General features: G+C 41.4%; 1 protein-coding gene across 1 annotated transcript; it reads left to right on the top strand.

Annotated features, from left to right (window-relative positions):
- Positions 1 to 11,659: 11,659 nt before the first annotated feature.
- On the top strand, positions 11,660 to 14,439 carry CASP14 (caspase 14). Its single transcript, XM_037504394.1, has 6 exons — positions 11,660 to 11,686; positions 12,474 to 12,623; positions 12,753 to 12,978; positions 13,139 to 13,255; positions 13,448 to 13,551; positions 14,338 to 14,439. The coding sequence occupies exons 1-6, from the start codon at positions 11,660 to 11,662 to the stop codon at positions 14,437 to 14,439; spliced, it is 726 nt and encodes a 241-aa protein (XP_037360291.1).
- The last annotated feature ends 2,207 nt before the right edge of the window (positions 14,440 to 16,646 follow it).

Here is a 16,646-nt window from a genome sequence, read left to right as displayed (position 1 = left end):
AGAAATGTATGGTTGGGACATGGTATATAATTGCTACTTGTTGCCATGCTGAAGATAATGAGGCACTTTGTAAGATGTGGGTGCTGTCTGTGACAATGGAGACAAAGAAGGGGGAGGAGAAGATGACAGGAGATTATAATCTTCACAAAGATGAAGGCTATGTCCGTTTTATCCATCAGTGCTGACCCACATCAGACACAGTGCTCAGAAAATATTTGTTGAATAAATTGAATGAAGGAGAAAGAGAACTAGGAAGAGGAAGAGATAAAAAGAAGGGAAGCATAGCATGGCTCCTCTATGCCAAGAACCAATGTCCCTGGGGAGTGTACGTACAGGATTCCACTCCGAATCTCCCTGGCACCCTAGAACTTAATAGTATTGTCTTCATTTCTCATGTGAGGAAGCTGAAGCTTAGTGGGAATAACCTGTGTTGTGGATGATGCAGGGAAATAGACACTCATATATTATTTGAGACACAAAGTGAACTGGTTAAAAAAAAAACCTACTGGAAAGGCTGTGAGAATTTATCAAAATTGTTGGCATCTACGCCCTTTGAAATAGTAACTCCACCTCTAGGAATTTCTCTCCTGTAAAAGCTCAATCTTTTGACAGTGAGGAGTATTCAAGTTTCCTCTTTACAGGGTACCTTTTCATGACAAGAAGAATGAAAACACATGGAATATCTCATTCAGAGAAATGATTATACAAATCATTGTACATCCAGTCTATGGAATATCATGCAGTTTATAAAACCAACAATGTTGCATTTGCACTGGAATGGTTAAAGATGGAAAATGCCAAGACTGGCATGTATTTGGAGTCCTCTTGCACTGCTGTTGGGAGGTTAAAAGTGGCACACCCCTTTGGAAAATGGTTTGGCAATAGATACAAAAGTTATCTATATACAATCCCTATTATCCAGCAATTACACTCAAGTATATACACACAGAAGTGTTTACATATGTGCATTAATGGGCATATAGTAGCATGTACACTTCTCTAGAAAAACTAGAAACTACCCAAATGTTCACCAATAATACATTTGATACATAAATTGTGGTATAGTCACAGAATAGAAAACCATAAAGCATGCATTCTCAGTGGGAGCAATATTTTACCTCTATGGGAACAAAAAATCAGTTTGAGATGAGTTAAAATATATAGCTATACATGCAGCACATAGAAATAAATAGAGATGATGGACAGATGATAGGTAGGTAGGTAGGCAGGGAGAGAGAGAGAGACAGAGAGAGAGAGATAACTATATACACATGCATACACATGTATTAAATTTCATGGAGGGCAATTAGGTGAGATGTCTAAAATGGCTTCTTGAGCCAACATTACACTAATACCAAAACCGAACAAGGACAACACAAAAAAGGAAAACTACAGGCCAATCTCCCTAATGAACACTGATGCAAAACTCCTCAATAAAATTTTAGCTATCAGAATCCAACAATGTATCCATAAGATAATTCAACACGACCAAGTAGGATTCATTCCAGGGACACAAGGATGGTTCAACATCCGAAAATCAATCAACATTATCCAACACATCAACAAAAAGAAATATAAAAACCATATGATTATATCAATAGATGCTGAGAAAGCTTTCGACAAAGTGCAACACCCATTCATGATAAAAGCCCTTGAAATTCTTGGGATACAAGGAACATACCTCAACATCATAAAGGCCATATGTGACAAACCAACAGCCAGTATCATTCTCAATGGTGAAAAGCTGAAAGCAACTCCATTAAGATCGGGAACAAGACAAGGATGTCCACTCTCACCACTGCTTTTCAATATAATACTGGAAGTCCTAGCCAGAGCAATAACACAAGAGAAAGACATACAAGGAATCCAAATAGGAAAAGAAGGAGTCAAACTATCACTATTTGTGGATAATATGATAATATACATAGAGAACCCCAAAAACTCCACAGAAAAACTAATTCAACTCATCAATCAGTTCAGTAAAGTGGCAGGAAACAAAATCAACACGCAAAAGTCAGTAGCCTTCCTATACACAAACAATAAATCTGAAGAAGAAGAAATCAAAAAAACCATCCCTTTTATTATTGAAACAAAAAAAATCAAATATTTGGGAATAAATCTAACAAAAGAGGTAAAGGACCTATACAAAGAAAACTATAAAACACGGTAAAAAGAAATAGAAGACACAAAGAAATGGAAAGATATCCCCTGCTCATGGATTGGAAGAATAAACATTATTAAAATGGCCATCCTACCAAAAGCAATCTACAGATTCAATGCTATTCCAATCAAAATTTCAATGTCATTCTTCAAAGAAATAGAACAATTATTGATGAAATTCATATGGAATCACCAAAAACCCCGAATAGCCAAAGCACTCCTGAAAAAAAAAGAAGGGAATGGAGGCATCACACTCCCAGACTTCAAACTCTACTAAAAGCCATAATCATCAAAACTGCATGGTATTGGAACAAGAACAGACATACAGACCAATGGAATCGAATAGAAAATCCAGAAATAAATCCACAGATTTATGGTCAACTAATCTTTGACAAAGGAGCAAAGACTATGCATTGGAGCAAAGAAAGTTTGTTCAATAAATGGTGCTGGGAAAACTGGGTCGCTACATGCAAAAGAATGAAGCTTGACCACTACCTCGCACCATACACAAAAATCAACTCAAAATGGATTAAAGAACTAGACATAAGACCTGAAACCATAAAATACATAGAAGGAAATATAGGCGAAACACTACGTGATATTCACATCAAAGACATCTTTACAGACACATCACCCAAAGCAGTGATAGTGAAGGCAAAGATAAACAATTGGGACTACACCAAATTAAAGAGCTTCTGCTCAGCAAAAGAGACAATAACCAAAATAAAGAGAAACCCCACCAACTGGGAGAACATTTTTGCACACAACACTAATGATAAAGGACTGATCACAAAAATCTGCAAAGAGCTGATGAGACTCAACAACAACAAAGAAAATAATCCAGTCAAAATATGGTCAGAAGAGCTAAAAAGAAACTTCTCTGAAGAAGAAATGCCAATGCCCAACAGGCATATGAAAAAATGTTCAACATCACTTGTAATCAGGGAAATGCAAGTCAAAACTACCAATGAGATACCATCTTACACCAGTGAGAATGGCACATATTAAAAAAACTAGCAACAACAAATGTTGGCGAGGGTGTGGTGAAAAAGGAACTCTTCTGCACTGTTGGTGGGAGTGCAAACTGGTCCAACCACTATGGAGAGCTGTGTGGAGATTTCTGGACCTACTAAACATAGAACTTCCATATGATCCAGCAATTCCACTCCTAGGTATTTACCCAAAGGACACAGAAACATCAATCCCAAAGAGCACCTGCACCCCTATGTTTATAGCAGCACTATTTACAATAGCTAAGCTTTGGAAACAACCCAAATGCCCAAAAACAGATGACTGGATCAAGAAGATGTGGTACATATACACCATGGAATATTACTCAGCATTTAAAAAAGATAAACACATGCAATTTTCAGCAACATGGATGGCGCTGGAAGGGATCATGCTCAGCGAAATAAGCCAGAAAGAAAAAGAAAAATACTGGATGGTCTCACTCATAGCAGGAATCTAGAAAACTTAAATAAGGGACCAGGAAAATGAATAACTATAAGAAAGCGAAAATCAAAATCAACAAAAAACTAGGAACCAGAGACACTCTATGGGGGTAGAGGGCGGGAGGGGAGGGAGGGGAGGTATTGGGGTCGAAATAAGGAGCTTGCAATTGTGCAATTGTATGGGGAATATAAAAATAAAATTTATTATTAAAAAAATAAAATAAAATAAAATGGCTTTTGGAGAGAGTTAATAATGAAAAGGAGATTGAAAATTACCACTTTTAAGCAGTAAGGTCGAAGTTCTACAGACACCTGCAAAAAGATTGAATCTTGCTTGTGTAATGATGAATAAATGAAACCAGATACAAAAGAGAACAAGAAAAGTTGAATCATCAGTGCTCTATATGAAGACTGTATTTGGGGAAAGTAGGGACAGTGCAGTGAGGAGAAAGGAGTTAGCAGAGTACTGGCTGCTTTCCTTTAACTTGATCAGGTACAATATAAACACTGAACACAATCATGCTCAGTGTTTGAAAAATTGACCAAACAGCATTTATGATTTGTGCTCTTCTCTGCATGTAGGTTATTCATAAAAGGTTTTTTTTAATTTATTTTTATTAATTTTTTATTTTTTACATCATTATTCATTTTAAACAATATTTGCTTCCCCCCACCCCCTCAGGTGTAGTCCCCATAGAGTTTCTTTCACCAATGCACCCATGCACCATCGCCTCAGTCCCCTGTGCTCCTCCCTCCTTCCCTCTGATCCCTCTCCCTCCTCCTCCCCTGAAGTATGGCTCTGATTTATAATTGCCCATTTTTGCTTTGTTGTGTTTTGTACTGTTATTTTTTACAATGATGTCTTATTTGGTTTCCCTATATTCCTGCTATAAGTGAAACCATCCAATATTTTCTTTTTCCTTCTGGCTTATTTCACTAGCATAATTCTTCTAGTTCCATCCACGTTGCTGAGAATGGCATGAGTTTATCTTTTTTGATTGCTGAATAATATTCCATTGTGTATATATGCCACAAAGAAAGTCAAGGAAAAGATAAACACCTGGGATTACATCAAACTGAAAAGCTTCTGAACAGCAAAAGAGACATTGACCAAAATAGAGGGCCACCCCACTGATTTGGGAAAAAAAACCTTTGCATTCCAATCAACTGATAAGGGACTGATCACAAAGATATACGAAGAACTCACACAGCTTAACAAAAACAAAATAAACAATCCAGTCAAAAATGGGCAGAAGAGGGCCTCCCCGGTGGCGCAGCGGTTGAGCGCTGGGTTGCGAAGCTGCCCGCGGCCTCTGCGGCGCCGGTTCGATCCCCGGCTGCTCCCCGGCCACAGGAGGAGGGTCCCACATGGCGCGCAGACCTCTCCTGCCGCCCGCTGCTCCCCTCAGCAGTGTACTTCGGTCCTTCTGCCTGCTCTGCTCCCCACTCTGGCTCTGGTGAATTCTCTCGCCCTCCCGCGCTTCTGACTGTACCCAGTGCATGTATAAACAAAACGAACAAACAAACAAATAAATAAATAAATAAATAAAACATGCCTCTATTAAAAAAAAAAAGAAGAAAGAAAGAAATGGGCAGAAGAACTCAAAAGAAACATTTCTTTTTTTTTTTAAGATTTATTTATTTATGCAAATAAGAACCGGGTACAGGCCAGAAGTGTGGAGGGTGAGAGGATTCACCAGAGACAGAATGGGGAACAGAACAGGAGGACCAACTGAAATACACTGTTAAGGGAGCAGGGGGCAAGTCAGGAGAGGTCTGCTGCTCCGTGTGGGTAGCTCCCCGGCTGGGGATCGAACTCGTGCTGGAGTGGCTGCGGATCACCCCATAGGTTACGTCTTAGCCCCTTGCACCACCAGGGAGGCCTATTAAAAGACATTTCTCCAAAGAGGAAATGCAAATGGCCAACAGCCATATGAAAAAATGTTCAACATCCCTTATCATCAGGGAAATGCAAATTAAAACCACATTGAGATACCACCTTACACCAGTGAGAATGGCACATGTCAAAAAAACAGGCAACAACAAATGTTGGCAAGATTGTGGTGAAAAAGGAACTCTCCTACATTGTTGGTGGGAGTGCAAACTGGTCCACGCACTATGGAGAGCTGTCTGGAGGTTCCTCAGTCTACTAAAAATGGAGCTACCATAAAAGGTTTTTTAAAAGAAAACAAAAATAAGTTTGGACTAATGTGGAAAGATGACCCAGACATATAAGAGCAGAGTAACAGAACAACTTGTTAAAATGAGCCAAAGCACATAATAAACTTAAAAAAGTATCAGTCAATGCAGAGATGGGGATTTGGAGAAAAACTACCCAGCCTGGAGTCTAGGTTATCTTGAAACACAAGGAAGAATTGGACAGATAAAAATGTTGCAGTTTTTGGTCCATCCACTATGGAAAGCTGTGTGGAGTTTCCTCAAACTGCTAAAATTGGAGCTTCCGTGTGATCCAGCAATTCCACTCCTAGGTATCTACCCAAAGAACACAAAAACATTAATTCAAAAGGACACCTGCACCATATATTTTTTGCAGCACTATTTACAATAAGTAAGCTATGGAAACAACACAAATGCCCCAAAATAGATGACTGGATCAAGAATATGTGATATATATACACAATGGAATATTACTCAGCTATTAAAAAAAATAAACTCATGCCATGCACAGCAAAATGGATGGAGCTGGAAGGATCATGCTCAGTGAAATGAGACAAAAAGGAAAAGAAAAATACCAGATGATTTCACTTATAGGAGGAATATAGAGGGTCCAAATAAGGGATCAGGAAAAAAAAGAGAAAAAGTTACTATCATAAAGTGAAAATAAAAATCAACTAGCAACTATAAACCAGACACATTCTGCAGGGGGGAGAAGGGAGTAGGATCAAAATGGGTGGGAAGAGCACAAGGGACTATGGTGATGGTACATGGGTAATTGGTAGTGGGACTTTCACAGGGACTGTAACTGAGATGAGAAAGCATACATTGTAAAAAAAAAAAAAATGAAGAATGATGTAAATAATATATTTAAAAATAAAATTATTAAAATTTAAAAAAGAAAATGTTGCAATTTTCTAAATTTTCTTGCAGCAAATACAAATACATAACTTAAAATTTACCATTTTAATCATTCTAAAGCGTATGGTTTAATCAATGGCACTAAGAACATTCACTACACTGTGTCATGTGCTGGAGAAATCCAACACTCATTAGAACGTGGTCTCTGCCCTCCAGGATCTTACAGTCAGTTTGCTGGAGAACAGAGATTCAGCCAAAGTTATTAAACACTGAGTACTGCTAGATTACCTGCTTTGTGATTTAATGTCTATAAAAATACATGTGTGTAAAAAAAAAAAAAAAAGTAATGTGGACTTGGTTTCACTTGTCCTTAAATTTTGTACCAAAAAAAATAGTATCTGCTTTCTAATTATATATCTGACTTGGCAAAGGAGGAGGAGGAGGAGGAGAAGAAAAAGGACATTCACCTTTTGTGCAATCACCCCCACCACTGGGCTACAGAACCAGAAAACATTTTTTTTTATTTTATTTTATATATTTTTACATCATTTTTCATTTTTGCATAATGTATGCATTTTCATCTCGGTTATAGTCCCCATAAAATTCCCACCCCCCTTGTTTTGATCCAACTCCCTTCTCCCCTGTCGCCCCTCGCCCCTGTGGTGTGTCTCTGGTTTATAGTTGCTTGTTGATTTTGATTTTTACTTTATTATAATTAGTCTTTTTCTTGGTCCCTTATTTAGGTTTTCTAAATTCCTGATATGAGTGAGACTATCCGGTATTTTCCTTTTTCTTTCTGGCTTATTTCACTGAGCATGATTCCTTCCAGCTCCATAAAACATTTTTTAAAAGAAAACAAAAATGAGTTTGTTCTACATGGACTTCCCAAAATGAAACTCCGTCCCCATTAAAAACTAACTTCCCATTTTCTGCCCCCCCCATCCCTGCCCTCCAGTTCCTGGTAACAGCTGTTCTTCGCACTCTCTCCATGAACTTGACTTCTCTAGGCAGGGCAGATAAGTGGGATTAAACAATATATATATCCATTTGTTTCTGCCTTAGTTCACTTAATACAATGTCTTCAAAATTCATCTATATTGAAACATATGTCAGAATTGCCTTCCTTTCTAAGACTGAATAATATTCCACGTTTTATATATACCACATTTTCTTTAGCCATTCATCCATTGTTGGACATGGGATTGTTTTAAACTTGATTATTGTGAATACTGATACTAGAATACTTGTATATGTTTGAGTTCTATTTTTTTATTTTGTATATATACCTAGAAGTGGAATTGCTGGATCAAAATGGTAATGTATGTTGAATTTTTTTAAGAACCATCATACCATTTTCTACAGAGTCTATATCACTTCTTGAGAATGTTCTAATTTTGCTAACTACATTTCTATATTATTTGAATAGTCCACTCCCAGGCATAAGCCCAAGAGAAATGAAAATATACATCTACACAAAAACTTGTACACTAATATTTATAGCAACATTATTCATCATAGCCAAAAGGTAGAAGCAGCATAACTACTCATTAACAGGTGGGTGGATGGATGGTTGGATGGATGGACAGATGGTCAGACAGATGGATACACAAAATGAAGTATAGCCACACAATGGAATTTTACTCGGCTGCAACAAAGGATGAGGTACTGATATGCTCTACAACATGAATAAACCTTAAAAACATTACACTGAGTAAAAGAATCCAAACACTAAATACCACATATTATAGTCGTGCATTGCTTACTGACAGGGATACTTTCTCAGAAATGATGTCATCATTTAGGTGATGTCATCATTGCACAAAGAGCACAGAGTGTAACTACACACCCCTAGATGGAGTTGCAGCTTCACACCTAGTCTGTGCAGGGACCACCACTGTGCGCACAGCCTGTCACTGATGGACAGAGATGGCTGCACACTATCCTATTCATGTGAAATATCTAAAACAATAACCTACAGAGACAGAAAGTACACACATGGGTGGCTATAGCTGGAAAGGATAGGGATCAATAACTAAAGTTCATGGATTTCCTTTTTGAAATGATGAAAAATGTTCTCAAATTGTGGTGATTGCACAACTCTGTAAATATAGTGAAAATATACATTGCGGGCCTCCCCAGTGGTGCAGTGGTTGAGCGCTGGGCTGCGAAGCTGCCCACAGCCTCTGCAGCGCCAGTTTGATCCCCAGCCACCAGGCGAGGGTCCCACATGGCGCACAGACCTCACCTGCCGCCCACTTCTCCCCTCAGCAGTGTATTTCGTCAGTCTGCCTGTTCTGCTCTCCGCTCTGGCTCTGGTGAATTCTCTCACCCTCCTGCGCTTCTGACTGTACCCAGTGCTTGTATAAATAAATAAATAAATAAATCTTTAAAAATATATATAAAAAAAAAGAAAGAAAATATACATTGCATTGTACACTTACATGGGTAACTCATGTGGTGTGCGCATTTATATCTCTTTATAATGTTGTTTACCTAAAATACCTTTTAATGGTGAACAAGATGTAATATGTACAGGTGTTGATTTACAATGATGCCCACCCAAAACTTATATAATGTTTTAATTCAATGATATTTCAATTTTAAAAACTAAGGTAAAGTAAAATTAACCAAAACAAATTAAGGCTGAAAAAGAATGAAGGAGGGAGGTCCTGATGGAGAGGCTGAGTCAGTGGGGAAGCATCAGTCGGGACAGGGCTGTCTAGGCCGGGCTCTCCTGGGCTTGAATGCCAACAGCTCCAATCATTGTTGGGTGACCCTGTGCAGGTACTTTACCTCTGTGGTCTGTTTCCTCACCTGCAACAATGCTGGTGTCTTGGGGCTATTAAGCACACCGTGAGATCATAATGAGTGAAAATGTCACTAGCTGAACAGCTGAACGTGGAAGAGATGAAAGGAGTAGGTGTGGTGATGGAAATGATGGGCATTAGCCAGATGAGCTGGACCTTGGGGCTGCCTTGTGGTTGCATTGGCATAAAAACCCTGGCTAATTGGGATGCTCTGCCTCAGCCTCCTTTGCCAGGGGGTGTCGGCTGAGCTTTACCAACATTCATTCCAAGGGCATCTGGCTTCATTTCCTCACCAAGGCTGTGCCAAGGGTGTGTCACTTCTGTCATGAGATTTCCTGAGTGACAGAAAAGTCACTGGCAATAAAGGTTCAGACAGCTGTGCTGCTAATTCACAGACAGGCCTCTCAAGTGAAACCTGGGAAGATCTCACACTGACAGCCTCTTCTCCAAGATCAGCGCACCAGCCTGGCCTCCTGCTAGGTACCCAGCTCTTTTGGCAGCAAAGAGAATGGTGAGATTGAGCCGGCTTTAAGGAGCAGACTTCTACAGTCAGTAAGTGATTTCACCAATAATAGCCTCTCTCGCGCACGCTCTCTCTCTCTCTCTCCCTCTCCCCCCCCCAACCCCCGCTTCCACCCCACTCTTTCTCTTTCTCCTCCAATTTCTTTTTCTTTCTCTCTTTTCCTTGCTTCAATAGATGCTCTGCCAGTTTTGGCAGAACTGAAGAAATTTCCATTCATCTACTCATCCAATCTTCCATTTGTTCATTTAGTTATTATTTGTTTACTCGACTAATTCTTCCCGACACCCCTTCTGTGCCCATTCCCACACCTGTGATACTGATGAAGAAAGAGATGAAATCAAGACTTTCAATCCTAAATACTGAGCTTCCAGTTCAGCCATGAGAATAAGAATCAAAACACTGCGTAATGCAAGTATAAGCAGGCAGGGCTGTGAAGTCTGGAGAAGGGAGAGGCAGCTTCCAGGGGATTCACAGAGATCTGTGCTGCTATTGCGAAGCCTCTACTGCTCTTTCAAGGTTCCCTTTAAGTGGGAAAGCTGAGTCCCAGAGTTTCGGAGGGGAAGGGACATGATCAAGGTCAGAGCTGGGAAGGGGTGGAGGCAAGATTTGATTCTGGTTTGTCTGGCTCCAGAGTCCATGCTCTTTCCACTTCTTCTCTCACAATACTTGGTTTCTCTTTCCTCACAACACTGACTTGAATGTGTGGGGGGGTGGGAGGTGAGGGGAAAGATTTAATGTTCATTTCTGTTATGGACCAAAACTATGTGAATGCAGGAAGTATGCCTGTCTTATATATTGTGTATTAACCAATGCCTAACACATAATAGGCCTCCAGAAAATTCTTGCTGTACGTAGAGAAGTGGTCAGATGGATAGGTGGATGGCTGGCTGGCTAGATGGATGGATGGATGGATGGACAGATGGTAGGAAAATGCATAGTAGACATGATACCATGTCAAGAGAAGGATCTGGAAAAGTGAGGAAGCATGCCAGTCTGAGGGAAATTGCAACAAAAATCAAGGAGATGAGGAAATGCATATAACACAACAAAAGCCATTCTCTTCACTCAGAGTAGAACAGGACTCAGAGAAGAACAGGACTCAGAGATGAGTACAGTGAACTTGATCAGATAGATATTCAGGTTCAAGGCAGAGGGAAGGGAGGTGGACTGGTCTGTTTGGATTCTAGACCCACTGGGACGGTCTCAAAATAGTCCACATTGAAAGCATTCTCATTTTAAACCCAACCCTGAAGGAGCTCCAGGGTGACCACGGGGAATGCACAAGGCTATGTGCCCCCCCCCATCAATCCAGGGCCTTCAGAGGGGGGACTAGTCTGTCCCAGGCTGGTGAATGTCCCAAGGGAGGTATAAGGAAGATTCCAGATGAATGGCATTGTGGAATGAGTTTATCAAGAGACCTGGATATATACAGGAATGGGAGACACAACAGGTGTTACACTAAAGAGGAATTGCTTCATGGATTGTCCATCATCTCTTACCCAGGTCTGACCATGAACAAAATCCCCACCACTGCAGTCCTATTCATTCCTGGAAATCCAGAAAAAACAAACTCATCTATCCCCTGAACTCCTCTTCCTTCCCCTGGAGACTTTCATCTTCTCTCCTCTCAGTCCCCCCAGGATTAGACAATCTGCTGGGAACCAGATTCAGAATCAAAGGAAATGAGCCATCTCCAGCCTTTGGAAGAGGTGGGTCAGTGCAGTTTGAAGGAGAGGCACGGGGGCGGGGGGAAGGGGAGTGCAGGGGAGAGGTTAATGCTTCAATGACAGTGGGGATTGAAAAGTCTCATGACCTTAATTCAGAGTTAGAAATTGATTTGTGATCATTCAGATGGAGAAAAAGACTCAGACAGAACTCAAGTCAGGAGTAGAGGGTGGATTCCTGCTATATCTGTCTCAATTATCAAATTCTTATCACCATGGTATTCAATTTTTTCCTTTTCTTCTGAAAAGAAATTTTGACCTCAATATCCCTCTTCTTTGGGAATAAGATTTTAGTATTATGTTCAGAAATTCTGAGATCTCTGCTAGTTAAGAAAGTCATGTTCAGAACACCCTTAGAAAGAATAGGGAGACAGTCACCAAATAGGACAATTTCAGAATCACATGCACACACACTCACTGTCTGTATTTGGAAACTGAGGCTCAGATTGAAGCAATGACCTGCTCAAGTTCACACAAGGTTATAACAAAGCCAGATTCAAGGTTGGATTACCAAATTTGGCAAATAAAAACAAAGGATATGCAGTCAAATTTTAATTGTGCATCAACAGAAAATCATCTTGGGATATAAGTGCATCCCATGAAATGTTTGGGATATACCTATACAAAAAAATGTTTTATAATCTGAAATTTGAATGTAACTGGCAACCTGTATGTCACCTGGAAACCCTAACCCCAAGCCTCTTTGGGCTCTATCTCTTGCTTCTCCTTGATTTCACTCCCTTCTGCTGATTTTTGTCATCTCCTGGCCCAGGAGGCATATGATATGTCAGGTGCCCGCCTAGCCTTAGTGCTGTGTGTCACTAAAGCCCGGGAAGGGTCAGAGGCAGACCTGGATGCCCTAGAGCGCATGTTCCAGCTGTTGGGATTTGAGGCCATCATGAAGAGAAATCCCACTGCCCAGGTATTGTGCAACCAGCCCAAGGCCAGCAGGGGGTGGGAGTGGGGGGCCAGCTGGGGGTGGGAGTTGGGGAGTGCACCAGATGGCAGGTTCTGGGACCACACCTGCATCTAACTATTCCTCTCACTCCAGCAATTCCAGGAAGAGTTGGAAAAATTCCAGGAGGCCATAGATGCCCGGGAAGACTTCGTCAGCTGTGCTTTTGTGGTGCTCATGGCACATGGACAAGAAGGTCGCCTCAAGGGGGAGGATGAGCAGATGGTTGAGCTGGAGAACCTCTTTGAGGTTCTGAACAACAAGAATTGCCTGGCCTTGAGAGGCAAGCCTAAGGTGTACATCATCCAGGCCTGTCGAGGAGGTGGGGACAGAGTCAAGAACACAGAGTTTGCCTTCCTAACCCAGCCCAACCCCACATCCAGAGCCCTGGCAGGCCCTCCCCCAATGCTGTTGTCTTGGAATCAGATCATTTCCCCCATCTTTATTTCTGACTTTGCCTTGTCCTCTTCTTGGTATTTCAGAACATAGGGACCCTGGTGAAACTATAGGTGAAGACGAAATTGTGATGATCACAAAAGACAGTCCCCAAACCATCCCAACGTACACAGACGCCCTGCACATCTACTCCACCATGGAGGGTATGACTCCCAGGTGACCCAAAGTGGGCCTCTTCTCCTCTGCCTTACCTACTGTTCCTCCACCTCATTTACCACTTCTGAAACCCAAGATGCACCTCTAGGATCCCTCCCCTTCCAGGGCCTCTGCCACCACATCCACCCACCTGCCCACCCCCACCAGGCTCCCCTGAATCTGCTTCTCTGGACTCCCAGGATACATCGCCTACAGACATGACAAGGAAGGCTCCTGCTTCATCCAGACCCTGGTTGATGTGTTCACAGAGAATAAAGGACCCATTCTGGAACTCCTGACTGAGGTGAGTTGAAACCAGGGACCTAGAACCCCCACCCAGCCTGAGCAGGGAGCAAGCAGAGTGGGCTGGGTCTCTTCAAATGTATTTGCATTTCCCCCTTCCCTGCCTCCAACCAAAATCAAACCTGGGTCCTAACACAGACACCAGGATGCCCATTTCCCAACAATGATTTTCCCTGATGCAAGGAATTCCACAGTATGTGAGAATTAGATGAAAATAGATAATTTTTTGTGAATTAAATGGTTCAGGTTTTTTAAAAAAAAAAAGATTGATTGATTGATTGATTGATTGATTTATACAAGCATTGGGTACAGTCAGAAGCGCAGGAGGGTGAGAGAACTCACCAGAGCCAAGCAGGGAACAGAAGAGGCAGACTGATGAAACATACTGCTGAGGGTAGCAGCGGGCGGCAGGAGAGGTTTGGGCGCCATGTGGGACCCCCGCCCCAGTGGCTGGAGATGGAATGGGCACTCAGAGGCCGCGGGCAGCTTCGCAACCCAGCACTCAATCACTGCACCACGGGGGAGGCCCTAAATGGTTCAGGTTTGATGAATGTTTGGGCAAGCTTTTCTCTTCTAATGGTTATGTGCTTTCACGGTAAGAAAAAAACATGTAACAAGAATGTCAAACTAATGATCCATAGAGATTGTGGTACAGGATCACGCAATAAAGGTCTCCCATCTTAGAACTAGGAAACCCACCTGCCCTGTTCTCTACCCTTCACCCAAAAGCCCATAACACTGACTTCCCCAGGAGTCCAACTCCAGCTGACAACCACTGTTGCTACAGGTGACACGGCAAATGGCGGAAGCAGAGCTGGTTCAGGAAGGGAGACCCAGGAAAGTGAACCCTGAAATCCAAAGCACCCTTCGGAAACAGCTCTATCTGTAGTAGAAGAGAAATGGCAGGGAGGGGCTCTCTTTCAGATGCTCTGCCTTCCCACAGATATTTAGAAGCAATTTTCACCATTCCTACCAAATTTTCTTTTAAGGTTAAATAAGTGGCACCCAGTCCCTCCTTATCACACTCCTGATACAAGCCCCCCTTCAGTCTGTCCTTGTCCTTCTTTGAGCAATCCAGCTAACTGACTACAAGGCATGGCAGTAACTAATATCACCATCTCCAGGATTGACTCCCTGCCTCTATGAATGCTACCTAAGGGCATTCATTTATCTGTTTCTGCTCCCATGCTCAGCTAAACCCATTAATCTTACCCATGCAAGATTTTCTACTGAAAACCAATGCCTACTCACCACCTCCCACATCAATCAAACCTTTGCATGGCTCCTGAATCTCATCTAGTTTATAACCTACTCTTGAACTCTTGATCCATTGCCATTTCTCATAGATGATCTACCAAGTCTTGGAAATTCAGTCATGCAAGAATTGTTCTCTTTCTCTAAAACTCTTCTTCCTTGGTTAACAAGCTGGTGCCTTCACACAGTTCTATCTAGTAATGCTGACACCTTTTCTTGGTCCCTCCCTCCTAATGTTATCCATATGTACACAAGACCTTGGACTCAGCCATCTCTTCAAGAAAATTCATCCATTCTCATGATACCAGTATTCAACCACTCTAAATCATAGAATGTTGGGACTTTGAAAAATCCCCTAGTATCACCCTGCTACTTTTCAGACAACATGGTAGAAATCCAGAGAAGTTAAATGTCTTGACAAATGCTAGACAGTAAGTCAATGTCAGGGTCAAGATCTGACTTTCAACTTAGTCCACTTCTAAATCTTTATCAGAAAATGTTTATAATTAAACCTGCCCCCCAAAAAAAGTTCTTATCCTGAAAGTAAGATCACTGGAAGACCTCTAGAAATCTTCAATAACCAGCAGTCAATGTTAAGTCCATGGAATTCTGGCTCTGGGTCAGAAGCTGGATTAAATGCACTACCTTCCAAGTCTATGGCCCATGTTTCCCCATTCCCAGCCCTGACACTTCTCACTGAAATAATCTGTGGTCACCATCACTGAAAATTCAAGGCTAAAAGTGAGTCTTTTTTTTCCCTTTCATCCTCCAAGTGTACCCTGGCACCCTCAATTTCAGATCACAAGCTTGGAACTTGCAGTTATCTATGATTCCCCTCTTCTTGCATCCATCATCTGCCACCAGCGACCATGCCCAGCCTACTCTGAGTTTGCAATGGATCTCATGTGTCTCTGCTCTTCCTTCACATGTCACCCTCCATGCTCAAGTTCCACCCTCTCACATCTGCACCTTTGCATCAGCTTCTTCTTGCCTCTCTCCCTGCCTATCTCATCCTTCGTCTGCCCTCCATGCCTTCCACAAGTATTGATCTCCCTACAACACTCAAGAAGACACAGTAACACCCCATTTTTAGAGAACCAAGGCCAAGCTGCACATCCTCTTTTTTCACACTCTTACAGATACACCTTCTACTAGAAATCAGTCAAATTCATGCCCTTTCTCTCCCACCATGAATTCACTCTAATGTCCTTTTACTTATTCCTGCCTCTAAGACTTTTCTATCACCAGTTCCCCAAGCTGGAGTACCCCATCTCTCTCTTTACCTCTTTTCTACTTCTTCCAACCCCTGCTTATTCCAGAAAGTTATTTGTAGTATTCTTTCTAATTGATGAAATGAATGATGATGGTTACAATTTCTTGAGAGCAGGGGACAAGTTTTTGACAAATATAATGGATGTTCAATAAAGAATTGCCAACTTTAAATGTGCTAGTCTTTGCTCTATGTTTAAGCTTTCAGGCTGATGTGAAAGGCATGATGAATTTGTTTTTGTTTTTTCCCAGTAGTCAGCTACCTCCCAAGTGTGTCTATCCCAAACAAAGAATCTCTTCGTAAAAGCAGATGTGCTGGGAATTTATATTGTTGAGGGGCAAACTTCCTTGTCTAATGTCTATCTTTTACATGTTTGCTCCATCTTCATAATAGTCCCAAGAAAGTCCCACATATATAAGCGTAGCTTTTCAGAATCATAAGGCACTATGAAGATCTGCTAGTTTCAAGATCTTAATTACTTAACAAATATTCCATCTCTCTCTATCTGGGTGCCCAGGGCAGACATGACTAATCAATCACACCTTTTCTTTGATGAAACAGTGTGTTGTCTT

The sequence above is a fragment of the Talpa occidentalis genome, unplaced genomic scaffold (genome assembly GCF_014898055.3).
Source record: "Talpa occidentalis isolate TD23 unplaced genomic scaffold, MPIMG_talOcc4v2.1 talOcc4.12, whole genome shotgun sequence".
Classification (NCBI taxonomy): Eukaryota; Metazoa; Chordata; class Mammalia; order Eulipotyphla; family Talpidae; genus Talpa; species Talpa occidentalis.
This window is presented reverse-complemented; position numbering and strand designations above follow the sequence as displayed.